The 15,000-nt window shown below is 40.9% G+C and overlaps 1 protein-coding gene and 1 long non-coding RNA gene across 2 annotated transcripts in view; both read right to left on the bottom strand.

The window, feature by feature from the left end:
* The window catches only part of LOC138945878 (mucin-16-like), a 24,311-nt gene extending 19,006 nt beyond the window's left edge, over positions 1-5,305 (bottom strand). The window contains exons 1-6 of the mRNA XM_070317399.1: positions 5,195-5,305; positions 3,520-3,587; positions 2,796-3,124; positions 2,196-2,305; positions 1,151-1,221; positions 471-757 (exon numbers count right to left, since the gene is read on the bottom strand). Coding sequence (XP_070173500.1) covers positions 471-757; positions 1,151-1,221; positions 2,196-2,305; positions 2,796-3,124; positions 3,520-3,587; positions 5,195-5,305 — 976 coding nt within the window. The remainder of the gene's footprint in view (positions 1-470; positions 758-1,150; positions 1,222-2,195; positions 2,306-2,795; positions 3,125-3,519; positions 3,588-5,194) is intronic.
* A 319-nt stretch (positions 5,306-5,624) lies between these two features.
* Positions 5,625-6,871, bottom strand: LOC138945615 (uncharacterized). The gene is made up of 3 exons (XR_011449052.1): positions 6,804-6,871; positions 6,374-6,476; positions 5,625-5,784 (listed from the first exon to the last, which is right to left on the bottom strand). It is a non-coding gene; the product is annotated as an uncharacterized lncRNA (long non-coding RNA).
* Positions 6,872-15,000: the final 8,129 nt, after the last annotated feature.

The raw sequence follows: 15,000 nt of genomic DNA, 5'->3' as shown, positions 1-15,000 counted from the left end.
GTCAAAAGTTGGTTGTTGGTGGGTTATTATTTGTTGTCGTCTCTTCAGCTGATATTGCTATTCGAGACCAATGCAAGATTGTTTCCTTTCTCATTTGACATGGCTCGCTCCATGCTTAAAACGATTTACACTCAGGTCTATCACTGTAAAATGTTAAAACACATATACAAGCTGCTTAATTTCACGTCGTTAGCAGGCCAGCTTCCAAGGATATAAAGTCGATATCATTTTGCTGAGAACGCAAAATTCTTGTCAAAATTGCTACACACCAAATAGGGGTTTCTTCTTCACACAGCGTTGTATTGATTTTAATCACCTTCTACAAAATTCAAAGCAATAGTTTTCCCACAAGAAAATGAGCCATAAACATAGGATATTTTGTTTCTTTGTTTTTTGATTGGTTGACTGGTACGTGGGATGGTTTCTCTGACATTGTGTTTGTGTGACAGTTAAATAATGAGTGTTAGTACCATATCTAACGGAGGTGGTTGTGACTGAAGTCGAGGGAACGTCCGTAGGTGCCACTGTCTGTGTCATGGATGACGTCATAGCCGATGATGAAGCAGTGCGGTTCTCCAAAATGAGCAACAAACCCCCGATAGGCAAGATCTCGATAACTCTCGTGCCATTTACGGTAACGTTGAGATGAACACGTGACTTCTCTAGCGTGTCGACAGTCGTTTTGAACAGCATGTCAGTAAAACCGGTGTTGAAGAGCATGTGAAAATCAATGTATGGAAGCCCATTCTCGTCAAATCTAAAAAGAATCAAGACAAATTGTGAATGAATAAATTTACCTCCGTTTTAGGGAGAGGCACCACCGTATACAAGATGCTACTTATGTCAGAAAATATGTACATGTCGAATAGAAATAAATCTGTACGATTGGCTAATTTAATGGGACGACTTTTATTGAGTGTAACGTACGTAACGTACTGCCAAAAGGGATTCATTGTGAAGAACGTTACGCCATACATATTTTGCCTTTCTTGATATGAAACTTTAATGAAATAAAAAAACTGTACAGTGCTTTGTACTCGCACATTACACACACCAGCTTATCTTTATTTATCTCTCTGAGGGTTTCTGGGACCGCATCTCATCCTATGTAATATTCCTCCACTATCGTAAGAGGCAACATATCACTCACCCAAAGCTGTTAATTCCACAGCCATCATACAAAAGGTAGAAGATGCGAGATGCCTTGAACACTTCTTGAATCTGTTTACAAAAGTATTTACAGAAAGACACAGTTAAACAAATTAATCGCGCAAGCCAGTTTCTAAACAGACAATTCAATACAATGTAAATGCGAATCCTGCTGTCACAGAAAAAAAACAGTCATCCTGTTACAAAAAACAAATGTAAAACACAGTGATTACATAATCATTTTCAGGAAATGAACATTCACACGACATAATAACTTGCACGTATATCACTATATGTGACCAGTGGCCGATTTCCTATCCGGTATTTCGAGATTTTTCAAACCGGGAATTTCCTGGTTAACGCTATCCCTGCAAACAAATACAAAAAGTTGATTGACTTGTCTTGTTTCATATTAAAACAAACCTCCAATCATGGGCCTTCCAGCCCCTTTGCACACTCTCGCATGTTCCCTAAAACCATGTTGGTCGGCCTTGAGTGTCAGCCTAGGACATGTATGTGGAAGGTTCAGGGTTCGAATCTGAGCTGTGTCTGCGTCTGATGGAATAAGGGTGGAGATTTTTCGGATCTACCAGGTCATCTTTTGTGCAGCTCTGCTAATGCCTTATCCCCCTTCGTGTGTACGCGCAAGCACAAGACCAAGTACGCACGGAAAAGATCCTGTTATCCATGTCAATGTTCGGTGGGTTACAAAAACACAAAATTACCTGGCATGCATCCCCCGAAAAAAGAGTAAGGCTCCTAAATGGCGGGTAAAAAAAAGGATATACACGTAAAAGCCCACTCGTGCATTACACGAGTGTACGTGGGAATTGCAGCCCGCGAACGCAGAAGAAGAAGAAGAAGAAGAAGAAGAACAACAACAACAACAACAACAACAACAACAACAACAAAACAACAACAACAACAACAACAACAACAGCAACAAAAACAAAAACAACAACAAAAACAACAACATAAAAAATAAGAATAACAACAACAACAACAACAACAACAACAACAGTTAAGAATGTCAGCTGTGTACTCGCCTCCAGACACAGAAGTCGCTGGTATTGCTCAAAGGTGTCCGAAGGGGGGTCCCCCAGATCAACCAGGTAGGTGAAGTTGAACAAGGGATACCTCACAGTCACATTTGTACCTGCAATGTCACGGTACACGCATCATCACATTTTCTTGCGAGGGTATTGCCATGCACTCCAAATCGCATTGTCATGTGATACCCCTAGAGAACCTTACAAAAAATGTGTGATCTCAGTCTCAGAGACGGTATCCATGTCCCTACCCTTTATGTCACTTTCGTGGCACGTAATTGACCTCGGTGATTCTGCCAGAAGTGGCTTATTTCACCAAGACACGCAAACAAACTGTTAATGTGTAGCGCGATTCTTGTTGTTGCTAACTTTCCAATGTGAAGAAGCAACCAAACTTTCCCAGCAATGTGGTCATATTCTTTCAAATAAAATAAAATAGATGTCAGCCTCCTCCACGATAAAAAAAAAAAAGCGTCAGCTACGGTGTGCTTCTTCTTCTTTGGAATAGACGATGCTATGGTGAGTAATTACAGTCCTTCTTGTTAGGAACTATGTCAACAACACAGCACTTGCAAGAGAGAAAAAAGAGTTGGTTACCCGTAGGGTAGACGACAGTAGAAGTGACGACATCAGGGCTTGACGTCATAGTGGGAGTGGGAGTGGATGACATCGAAGTTAATGTCGTGGGGCTGATACTGGATGTTGATGGCATGGGAAGTGAGGTGGAAGGGGTCGGCACCAGGGTTATCTCCCTCAAGGTCAGGAAGAGGTCACCAAGGTGAAGGACCTCCACCAAATGTAGGTCGTTCAAGGTCAGGTTGACCTTGGGAGAATCGTTGGTGAGCACGTAGGTAATTCCCCACTCCAGTTCATTCGAGACTTTGGCGTCGAAGAAGAGGTTGAATTTGACCTCGTTTGGAGAAGGACTGGAAAAAGGTGAACAATTGCAAATGTACACGTGTAAGGAACATAATGTCCAAATAGAGGTCACAGAAAGTGATAGAAGAACGAATTATTCGTAGGTTTCAATTATGAATTATATAGTGATTCCGTTCGTATAAAATGTCATTACGAACCAATTCGACACAAAAATGTTCTTACCCTGAAAGTTATGCCACACATAGGCAATACAATTCCAAGGATGGCAGCCTTTGAGCAAAAAGAGTTACTCGTGAAATTATTCAAAGGCCGGCAGATTTCCTATTTTGAGCGAGTGTAAAACGACGCGTTAGTGCGTTAGATGTGTTTTTCTTATTGAAATGAAAACGTTTCATGCTATTTTCGAACTGTAAAACTTTCAACAGATAGACGCGTTTTTTACCTGAAGTGTTCAATCTGGCAGCCGCGGTAGGTAAGAAACAAGAAGCTGTTCAGGTACACTCGACTCACCTGTAATTCAAACAAATATAATCACGAAAATGTAATTACAAAAATTCAATCCCAAAAAATCAACAAAAATAACTATAACAACAATAACAACAACATCAACCTTAGACTGGCTAAACATGTCCCTTGTTTTTTATTCACTGCCGTTTTATAAGATGGGTTTCTCTTACTTCTCCTGTAACAAGAAATTCCTCCGAGGTAGGAAAAACACCCCCGTTGGTCAAAGGGAAATAACCATTCTCACTGCCACCAACTGAGAAGGTTATTTCCCTTTGACCATTAATATGTCCCTCTATAAGTCCTTGTAGAATCTTAATCCACCAATAACTCCCTAACCGTGTGTTTGACTGGTCCCAATTTGTGTAAGGACCGTCTCAGGAATGTATAGAACCTGTTCACCAAGTTTGGTGACGATCGGTCCGTTCATTCTTGAGATCTATATGCGAACACAAACACACAAACACATCGAGCGAAACCTATACACACCCCTATACCTGGGGTGTAATAAACGAACGAAAAGGAACTTCGCACACAGACAGATTTGTTGTCATCACTCGTGCATCTCAGTAAAGCAAAAACCAATAATACAACAAATACGACATGCAACAGACACGAAGCGCCATTATTTTGCATATTTAGCCTACCAGTAACTATACAAAGACAAATTCTCATGGTTTAAAAAAAAATCAGACAGCTGTTTGTTGCTTTTTGAGCATCAGGTGTACCACGAACACTCACAATAGCATCAGGTGTACCACGAACACTCACAATAGCATCAGGTGTACCACGAACACTCACAATAGCATCAGGTGTACCACGAACACTCACAATAGCATCAGGTGTACCACGAACACTCACAATAGCATCAGGTGTACCACGAACACTCACAATAGCATCAGGTGTACCACGAACACTCACAATAGCATCAGGTGTACCACGAACACTCACAATAGCATCGGCATAGAACAGTAATAATAGTAATAAGCTGAAAACATTGCCACAGCACTGTATATTACATTAAGCGAGGATGTCGTTCGGCGTCGGCAGTCGCCAAAACGCCTAAACGTATTTACACCCCCCGTATAGGGGTGTGTATAGGATTCGGTCGATGTGTTTGTTTGTTTGTGTGTTTGTGTTCGCATATAGATCTCAAGAATGAACGGACCGATCGTCACCAAACTTGGTGAACAGGTTCTATACATTCCTGAGACGGTCCTTACAAAAATTGGGACCAGTCAAACACACGGTTAGGGAGTTATTGGTGGATTAAGATTCTACAAGGATTTATAGAGGGACATATTAATGGTCAAAGGGAAATAACCTTCTCAGTTGGTGGCAGTGAGAATGGTAAGGACGGGGGTGTTTTTCCTACCTCGGAGGAATTTCTTGTTTAAGTCGGCGAACAATTTGCCGTCATTTTGGCAGAGCTGCCAAACCTTTTAACCGTGTGGAAAAGGTGACGGCAAGTACATATCTTAACATTTTTCAAAATTGCCGAAACGCTTTTGGCCATTTCGGGAAATGTGCTTAAGAAAATAATCTTTGCAACATTCCCACAAAGGCTCTCATAATTAAAGTTTAACAAAAACAAATGACAAGAGTCAACTTACATCATCACAGAAGTGTTTTTCGAGGGATTTGAACCTTGCACTGTTGCGGTTCAACAGATCCGCGTGAAACGTCAAGTTGTACAAGTGACCGGTGATGGTCGCCTTCGTCATGTCTGCACGTCATACATCATCATCGTCATCATCATCGTCGTAGTCGTCGTTTTCAAAATCAATCCATCCATCATCTATCAATCCATCCATCCATCCATCCACCCATGTAAAAATTCATCCATTATCATAATTCTAATCAACATCGTTGTTGTGCTGCTCCTCCACCACTCAAGCAATCAATCAATCAACCAGTCCATTAATTCTTCCAGTTGACCAAAACCATCAACTAGTCCGTCATGTTAGCACACACGCCTACTAGACAGGCCACAAAGGATTTTTAAAAAACACATGTTTATTTTCATTTTTTAATTACCTCCTATCAGAATGATTGTAGATGTAGACATTATCTCACTGGATGACGTCAGAGTAGAGGTTGACGTGAATGTGATGTTCGTGGGGTAGACACTGTGGGCCCTATTTTCAGGTAGAACCAGTACATCGCCCACGAGGTAAGCTGTCCACCCGGAATTCAAGTTGACCTTCAGATACAATATACATGACACGATCAACTCATTACGTCTTCCGTGAAGCCTAGCATTAAAGGCACAGTGCAGCTCACAGCCTTCGTTTTGCGTTTTTGTTGCAGCTGAGTGCATTTACAGTTCAAAAATCCTCCTATGGTAGTGAAACAAACCCAAAACTACCCAACGACGACATCTGTGAAGCTCGACAGTTTCTTGTTCACGCGAGTACATAAATTAACCTAGATATTACGTGGTGTTTGGTCGGAGTTAGATTCAACTGAGTGATTCCGGCCTCATGATGACGTCTGACATAGTTTGCCAGTGACGTGTCTCTTTGTGCATGATGTGGTGATCTGCCTGATCTAAATTTAGATCCAAAAATAGGCCAAGACCAGCCGGGTCCGAGTACGAAATTAATTCGTAAAAAAATTGCAGTTCTTGACTCTTTGGGTGCAAGTCAATGAAACTTGGTAGTTCTTCTAACGGATAGCTGCCTGAGGTATGACTAAAAGCCCCAGGGGCTCCGTGCACCTGGATTTGACAAGTTCAGTAACTTTAAGCTACGGAAGGACGACGTGGACTAATGTTTAGCATAAACCTTTACCTCTTTGGCGTGACGTTTGATGACGTCAATGTGCGATGACGTCAAGCCGTTGAGAGTTGTCCCGTTGAAGACAAGGAAAAAGTGCACCTGGACAGGACGAGGTCTGTAGAAAAAGAAAGAAGATATTAATGATAACTCGAAAGTTAAACGGTCAATAAATAATTATTGTTAAAAAATCACACTTTACTTCCTTTGATCTGGTTATAGTACGTTTGTCGTTATTGTTCAATTGTCATTGACACACTTACCGTTTTTTGTCCACAAAAACACAAAAGGTTACTGAAAATTACTATTATGTCTGTCTATCATTATGTTTCCTTTTTAAAGACTGTCTATTATCCCTGTGACGTATGTTATCAAAGCTGTGATCAAAAAGAAAAGCACCCAATAAGGGGACAGGACAATAAGTAGTTTAATACAACAAACTCACGTGAACGCTTTGACTCCACATTGCACGAAACGGTCAGCATATCTGCTCTTCTTGTAAAACTCCTCCAACTGAAAAAACACACACACACAAAACACACATGGTTTAAACAGTGTTTATTCAACAATTCATAGATAATTCAACATAATACATGTTAAGGATCAACAACAAGCTCAAGCTTATGGTGGTGACCCTAAATACACATGCCTATGTTACGCAGCTATTTGCATATTTTTCATGTTTTGCGAGGTGTAACATACGGATTTACTTCCAAACAGCTCCATTAGCTAACATAAGACAACATCACAAGATTGAACAAGACTGTGACAAAACGTAACTTAATATTCCATTTTTACTCTCTTTATTCTCTATTCGTCTTCCATACTCATCAGAACAATAGGTTGCAATCTTTTTGGTTCACATATGTTTTTTTCCATTACAGAAATTCGAGAAATGGGTTACAATTAAGAAAACAGCCAGTAAATGCCTCGGAAGGGCAAAAGGAGTGCAAGTTGTTTAACAAAGTTAACCATTATTCTGCATGCATACAAACAAATCTGGTGGAGACAGATACTTTTGAAGTACTATACATATGACACAGACTCGTCTATAAAAGCAGAAGCAAGATACACAAAATTAACAGTACGAAAATCGGGGTGTGGATTGTGGCATTGGGGTGTGGGTAGGGTGGTGTAATTCAACCAATGCAACCAATAACAGAAACAAAACTCACATCCTCGCAGAACAGAACAGCATGATGAAGAAACTCAGCACTGCCAGAGTCCCCCAGGGCAGAAATGTACGTCAAGTTCAGCACCCGCAGTGACGTGTGCAACTCCAGTCCATTGGCTGAAAGAACGTCAACTACATGTAATTACGTCAGAAATTTCTGAATGTGTATATTTTCTTTCAACTACGTACAATGTGTCAAAATCTTTCGCAGAATAAAACGTCTTGCCTCATTTTGTGTACATTTGTACCTGTCCCTGGGCCAAGGTACCATTTTATTTGTGTATTTCTTCCAGGTATTCGGTATAGTTTATTTATTTATTTATTAAGAAGATTTCTATAGCGCATAACTAAAAGCACTAAACGCAATGTTTGTAGCGACACATCCAACTACTCCAAAAGGTCGTCATCACTTCTGACGTCACAATCATCGTTCGTGATTCCAAAAGTCGTCGAACAGGTGGAGCGTAGGGTGCGAGGTGTGGGGGTGTAGGGTAGGTCGTTATGACAAAAAGATATAATTGTGGAAAGGAGATTTGCTGGCTGAAAAGGTCAAGACTGGCGTCATAATCGTCATTCAAGATTAACATTGACGTCACAAATGACCACTTTTGACGTACCCGCAATCTGATCGAGGATGACCTCTAGGTCACCAACTCTGTACAGATGCAGTGTGGCGTATGTCCGGTCCGGCGCGTGAGCACGTATCACCACAGCAACGCTGTCCTCAATCCCTGACCAGTGGTCGCCCTCAAAACCCAGCTTCAACTCTACTCGAGTCTGGTTTGGCCTGCACATGGTACAGTCACACTCACGACACAGACAAAATTCTCTATTTATTTCGTTTGAGAATTGATGTTAGAATTTCTGCTTGACGACTGCTTTTCTTCAAAGTTAATTGCTGATGGAAAATAATACATGTTAAGTGTGTATTGTGGACTAAAAAGCATTTGGTGAGATAATAGATCTATACATACACGAAAACTGAAAAAGTTCCCCTGCATGTGTTGAATGACGAAAACAATTTCATACAAACAAGAAAGTATTAAATGTTTTCCAGTGACAGAGCGAAATATAAAAGCAAAAAAGCTATGATAGATCAAAGTCTGACGTGCTCAAAATGGTTTCAACGTTCTGCGGAGTTAATATCGTGCATGTCTTTATCTATCTGCAAACCCCAAAAGAGCTGACTGGAACAAGACCATCTCCACCAACCTGAATCCCAGAACCTTACAGCTGTAGAACTTTTCTTTCAGCGAACTGCGCTTGTAGAACTTGGCAATCTGCAAACGTAACAGTCAATTCTCTATACTGGTATTATGCGATACAGGTTCTTGTAATTTCCTACACCCAAACTACACTGAATTCTGAAATATCCGAACATTCACTAAATTCTTGTTTGTAGACTGTTGAACTGCCACCGTGTCAGAAACGGTCGGTTCTTGAGGCATATAACACAGACAAATACGGACGCCTTTTTGAATACGTTTGCATGTTTACTTACAGTAAAAACAAAAGTTAGCCTACTAAATGTTTTTCTTAAACAAAAATATGTACATAGCGACGGTAAATCGCATATTTCACCCTCCTTGCACTCCACCCCACCGCCTTGTAAAGTATGCTAACTCACATCATCGCAGAAATGAGTAGTGATGTTAATGAAATGCGGTGACCGGGGGTCACCCAGCTCAGGGGTCAGAGTCAGGTTGAACACCGGCAGGGACACAGTGACGTAGGTAATGTTGGCTGAAATGGAGAAAAACAAGTCGCGTAAGGCGAAAAAATACAACATTTAGTCAAGCTCAGTCGAACTCACAGAATGAAAATGAACGAATTGCATTTTTTCCGCAAGACCGTACACTCGTAGCATCGTCTGTCCACCGCTCGTGGCAAAGGCAGTGAAATTAACAATCCAGAAAAGCGCGTTAGCGGTTGCGCTGAGGAGGATAGCACGCTTTTCTACATCTCTATTCTTTTTAACTCTCTGAACGTGTTTTTAATCCAAAACATATCATATCTATATGTTTTTGGAATCAGGAACGGACAAGGAATAAGATGAAATTATTTTTAAATCGATTTTGGAAAATTAATTTTAATCATATTTTTAATTTTCAGAGCTTGTTTTTAATCCGAATAAAACATATTTATATGTTTTTGGAATCAGAAAATGATGACAAATACAATAAACGTAATTTTGGATCGTTTTATAAAAAAATAATTTTTATTACAATTTTCAGATTTTTAATGACCAAAGTCATTAATTAATTTTTAAGCCTCCGTGCTGAAATGCAATACCAAAGTCTGGCCTTTGTCGAAGATTGCTTGGCCAAAATTTCAATCAATTTTATTGAAAAATGAGGGTGTGACAGTGCCGCCTCAACTTTTACAAAATGCCGGATATGACGTCATCAAAGACATTTATCGAAAAAATGAGAAAAAAAATCTGGGGATATTATACCCAGGAACTCTCATGAAAAATTTCATAAAGATCGGTCCGGTAGTTTACTCTGAATCGCTCTACACACACACACACACACACACACACACACACACACACATACACACACACACACACACACAGACACACACACACACATACACCACGACCCTCGTCTCGATTCCCCCGTCTATGTTGTTAAAACATTTAGTCAAAACTTGACTAAATGTAAAAACTGATGGGTAGACCAGTTCTGTATGACCATTTACTTTGAGGAATATTCTTACAACATACGCGTACGCCAGCTGTTCTTGTGTTTGATTCCAACTTTACACACACAAAATCTAGTAAGTCTAAGTAAGATTATTATAAGAAAGGGGGGGGGGGGTGCGGACATAATATCAAGCCTGCTAGTACAAAGACTATGTCAAAAAAGATTGTATTCAGTCGCGAAACGTGTTATCTACAGTATAATTGCTTATTTCTCTATTGATCCAGACATGGTGTACAAATAGGTCATTTTTTCTTTAAATGTGCGTGAGTGTGTCCGTTGCTTGTTTGTTTGTTTGGTAAATTGACTGATTGGTTTGTTGGCTCCTTGCTTGCTTGGCCCGTTAGTTGCATATGTACAATTCGTTAAAAAAAAGAGGTTGGGAAATACATTTCTTTATGATTATTTCAGTTCTCACGTGGTGGTACGGTCTCGTTGGTAGGCCTGAGATGATTGGTCGCTCCGAATGGCGTGACCACCAACGCACCAATCATCTTCAGCAGCTGTCCGTACCACTCCACGTCACGTGCGCCTTTGAACAGTATGTACAGCAGTCCCTGCTGCAGAGGTCGAGGGTCACGACCTTCAAAGTTCAAGGTGAACGCCACGGTACCCTTGTCCGTTCTGTGAATGATAATAATAATAATGGTGATGATAGTATTTATGATTTATCATAATGATTCAGGGCCGGACCCAGGGGGGGGGGGGGGGGGGGTTCAGGGGTTCCGGAACCCCACCCCTGGAAAAAGCATGTACCTTGCTTTGAGTGGTTTTTTTTTTTTTTTACTAGTTTTAGCACCAAAACAATGCTGCTCTTAACCCTCAAAACAAGGCCCAGAATGCACCAGATTGCACAGATTTTAACCGTTTTTCAAAAATTTTCCGGGGGAGCATGCCCCCGGACCCCCCTAGTTCGCGGCTTCGCCACTTCGCTGATTCCCCCCCCCCCCCAAAAAAAGGAGGAACCCCCCCCTTACAACTCATTTGGTCCTGCCCTGTGATTGATGGTTCCAGATTCGTCAGCATTTAGGATACTTATTCCAACATTCTCAGCTCTCATCTTTATTTGTCGCTCTAAAACAGAACATGTTTCACAGTTGCTTCAGATTCAACTTTTTTACACACACACACACACACACACACACACACACACACACACACACACACACACACACACACACACACACACACACATACACACACTCAACAAACAATCGAGAAACGCTCGATCCACACACCCAAAAAAACAAAAAAACTCCAGTCCTCACTTTAACTAGCAAACATCACTTTTGAAGTTAAGACAATTTGCACCGGTTAGCTTTCGTCAGGTAACATGTTGGGGCACAACTAAAGACAGCAAGTTTGACACAGGTTTGAAACAAAAAAGAGATTTTGCGTTCGTGAAAAGGATTAACATTGTAACTCACGATTGTTTGGCGAAACCAGTGACGCGGCAAGACGTGTACCTTGAGACAAGCCAGCTGATCTTCTTGTTGGACATAATTCCGTCCACCTGAACAGATGGCGAATTAGGAAAGAAGTGTGTTAGGCTATTGCAGAACAAGAGTTTCTTTGATTTGCCTCCCTCCCCACACACACACTCTCTCTCTCTCTCTCTCTCTCTCTCTCTCTCTCTCTCTCTCTCTCTCTCTCTCTCTCTCTCTCTCTCTGCAGTATATTTTTGCTTTTTGTTCGTCGAAAGCTTTCCTTTTTCCCACCCCTCCCTTGCACTATTTTATCCCCCCCCCCTCCCCTCTCGCGCTCTGATATATACATTCCTGGCTAATGCCAGAAAGTTAAAAAAAATTATATGAAAAAATTAAATAGAAACAGTTGAATACTTTTTTTTAAGTACCGTAGGTCGGGACATGCCGGTAAATCAGTCATGTTGCCAACTCAAAATTGGTTCATTAACTCTTTTTACTCGCGCCCTTATCTCATGGTTTCTTGAAGCAGCTAGAAAACATGGACAAAATGTAGTTCGGGATCCGCCGGTAGATCCAGTTCTAAGCTCCAAACTCATTCACTCCTGTCCCAACCGAATGCCTCCCCTCCCCAATACCCCCCCCCCCCCTCCCCTGCAGCACTACCTCTCCCCAAACCCACATCTCTCCCCGTCATTCACCACATCATACTCACATCACTGCAGAAAGGCCGTGCCAGGGACAGAAATTCGTCTGACTGGTTGTTGGTTAGGGCTCGGCTGTAGTTCAGGTTGTACACCGGTAACGTCACATCCGCTTCTATGGCGTCTGAAACATTTCCGGTTCCGTTTGAAGAGGCCGAGGCCAATCATCAGAAAGCTGTATCAAAATGTATTACTCTGTGTTTCTGTGGGAGAGGTGAGAGAAGAATGGACGGAGAAGTTGGGAAGGAAAACCATATCATGTCGCGTCTGTGTGTGTGTGTGTGTGTGTGTGTGTGTGTGTGTGTGTGTTTGTGCGTGTGTGTGTGTCAGTGTGTGTTTGTTTGTTTGCCGGTGTGTGTGTGTGTGTGTGTGTGTGTGTGTGTGTGCGTGCGTGCGTAGGGGCGTACGTGGGTGTGTGCGTAGGTGTGTGCGTGCATGCGTGTCTGCATGCTTGCGGTTTTGTTCTATTTTGTTCTTTAGTCCCATGTTTGTTGAATTTTTTCTCCTCTTATGTAGAAACTTACGATTACAAATACAAAGCAGAAAACCCTGATGTGGCAAATCAGGTGTGCGTAACAAAATAATCATGATACGCCTCTGATAATGACAAGGCTGGAATGACGTGAGAACCAATCATTCAATGATCTGACAATGACCAAAATATAACCCGTAAAAATCGACCAGCACACAAACAACCAAAAAAGCAATCACGGAAAGAAGAATAAAGTATATTTCAGGAAAAATATTTTGTAGACCTCCAACCAAGACAATCAGGGCGTAAAGTCTATGTAGGAGAAAACAAACAAAACGACAAAGGAACTGACTTACTTACTGGTAAATTTCTACCTATCTCCCTACTCAACTTACTTACTAACAAACTGTTTAAGTAGCTAATTAACTGATTGACTGTCGACGAGCGCATAAACAAAGTGAGAGAAAAACAAACAATATACCATAAGGCATGTTCCAGTCGTAACGGATGTCCACCAAGAAATGTTTCAGGAGTACATAAATGACGTCACCAAACCGCAGTTTCGTCACACCGTTTTCTATGATGTCATATATGTCCTTGTTCAGTGTCTTCTCTTCGTGGGAACCGTTAAAATGTAGTTGAAAGTTCACCATGACGCTGCCTTTCCTGAAATGAAACAAACACTGACAGTGATAGCAATCAAGTGAACGCATACACAAACACAAGAAAATATACAGACAGGCGCTGACAAAAAGTCACACCGGGTAGACACTCATACGTAGACTGTTTTCCCTGAATTTCTGTTCATAACCTGTGTTAATATTCCCTCATTTTAAGACTCCGTGTTTAGAGGTCTTTAAAGGGGTTCTATTGTATTTGTTTGGATGTTTAACGAATGGTTCAATTTCATCTCTTGACAGTCTTAAACATGATAGAGAACTAAAAACAGTTGCTGATTCCTGGGTTGTTGTTTTTACCAGAACATGCGGTTGAACAGTCTGAAGACAAACCAACGAACCATCAAACAGATATTCCTCTGGACTTACTTGGCACCGAGACAGAGGCAGTCTTTGGAATCTGCTACATTCCTGCAGAAAAAGCAAATCAAAATTGAATTGGGAAAAACAGTTTATGATTTTTTCAAACACCATTGAGTATAACCCAGCCGTAATTATAAAACAAGTCGCGTAAGGCGAAAATACAATATTTAGTCAAGTAGCTGTCGAACTCACAGAATGAAACTGAACGCAATGCCATTTTCAGCAAGACCGTATACTCGTAGCATCGTCAGTCCACCGCTCATGGCTAAGGCAGTGAAATTGACAAGAAGAGCGGGGTAGTAGTTGCGCTAAGAAGGATAGCACGCTTTTCTGTACCTCTCTTTGTTTTAACTTTCTGAGCGTGTTTTTAATCCAAACATATCATATCTATATGTTTTTGGAATCAGGAACCGACAAGGAATAAGATGAAAGTGTTTTTAAATTGATTTCGACAATTTAATTTTGATAATAATTTTTATATATTTAATTTTCAGAGCTTGTTTTTAATCCGAATATAACATATTTATATGTTTTTGGAATCAGCAAATGATGAAGAATAAGATAAACGTAAATTTGGATCGTTTTATAAATTTTTATTTTTTTTTTACAATTTTCAGATTTTTAATGACCAAAGTCATTAATTAATTTTTAAGCCACCACGCTGAAATGCAATACCGAATCCCGGGCTTCGTCGAAGATTACTTGACCAAAATTTCAACCAATTTGGTTGAAAAATGAGGGCGTGACAGTGCCGCCTCAACTTTCACGAAAAGCCGGATATGACGTCATCAAAGACATTTATCAAAAAAATGAAAAAAACGTTCGGGGATTTCATACCCAGGAACTCTCATGTCAAATTTCATAAAGATCGGTCCAGTAGTTTAGTCTGAATCGCTCTACACACACACACACACACACACAGACAGACAGACAGACAGACAGACAGACACACGCACATACACCACGACCCTCGTTTCGATTCCCCCTCGATGTTAAAATATTTAGTCAAAACTTGACTAAATATAAAAAGACCCAATGTATCTCTGTTTGTGCGTGCATGAGTGCACTGACTAGTATACGTGGGTATGTGCCTGTAAGAAGATTCGATTTCCTAGCACTCCGT

Source organism: Littorina saxatilis, linkage group LG13 (genome assembly GCF_037325665.1).
Source record: "Littorina saxatilis isolate snail1 linkage group LG13, US_GU_Lsax_2.0, whole genome shotgun sequence".
NCBI classification, from domain to species: Eukaryota; Metazoa; Mollusca; class Gastropoda; order Littorinimorpha; family Littorinidae; genus Littorina; species Littorina saxatilis.
The sequence above is the reverse complement of the archived record's forward strand: the minus strand, read 5'-3'. Positions and strand labels throughout refer to the sequence as shown.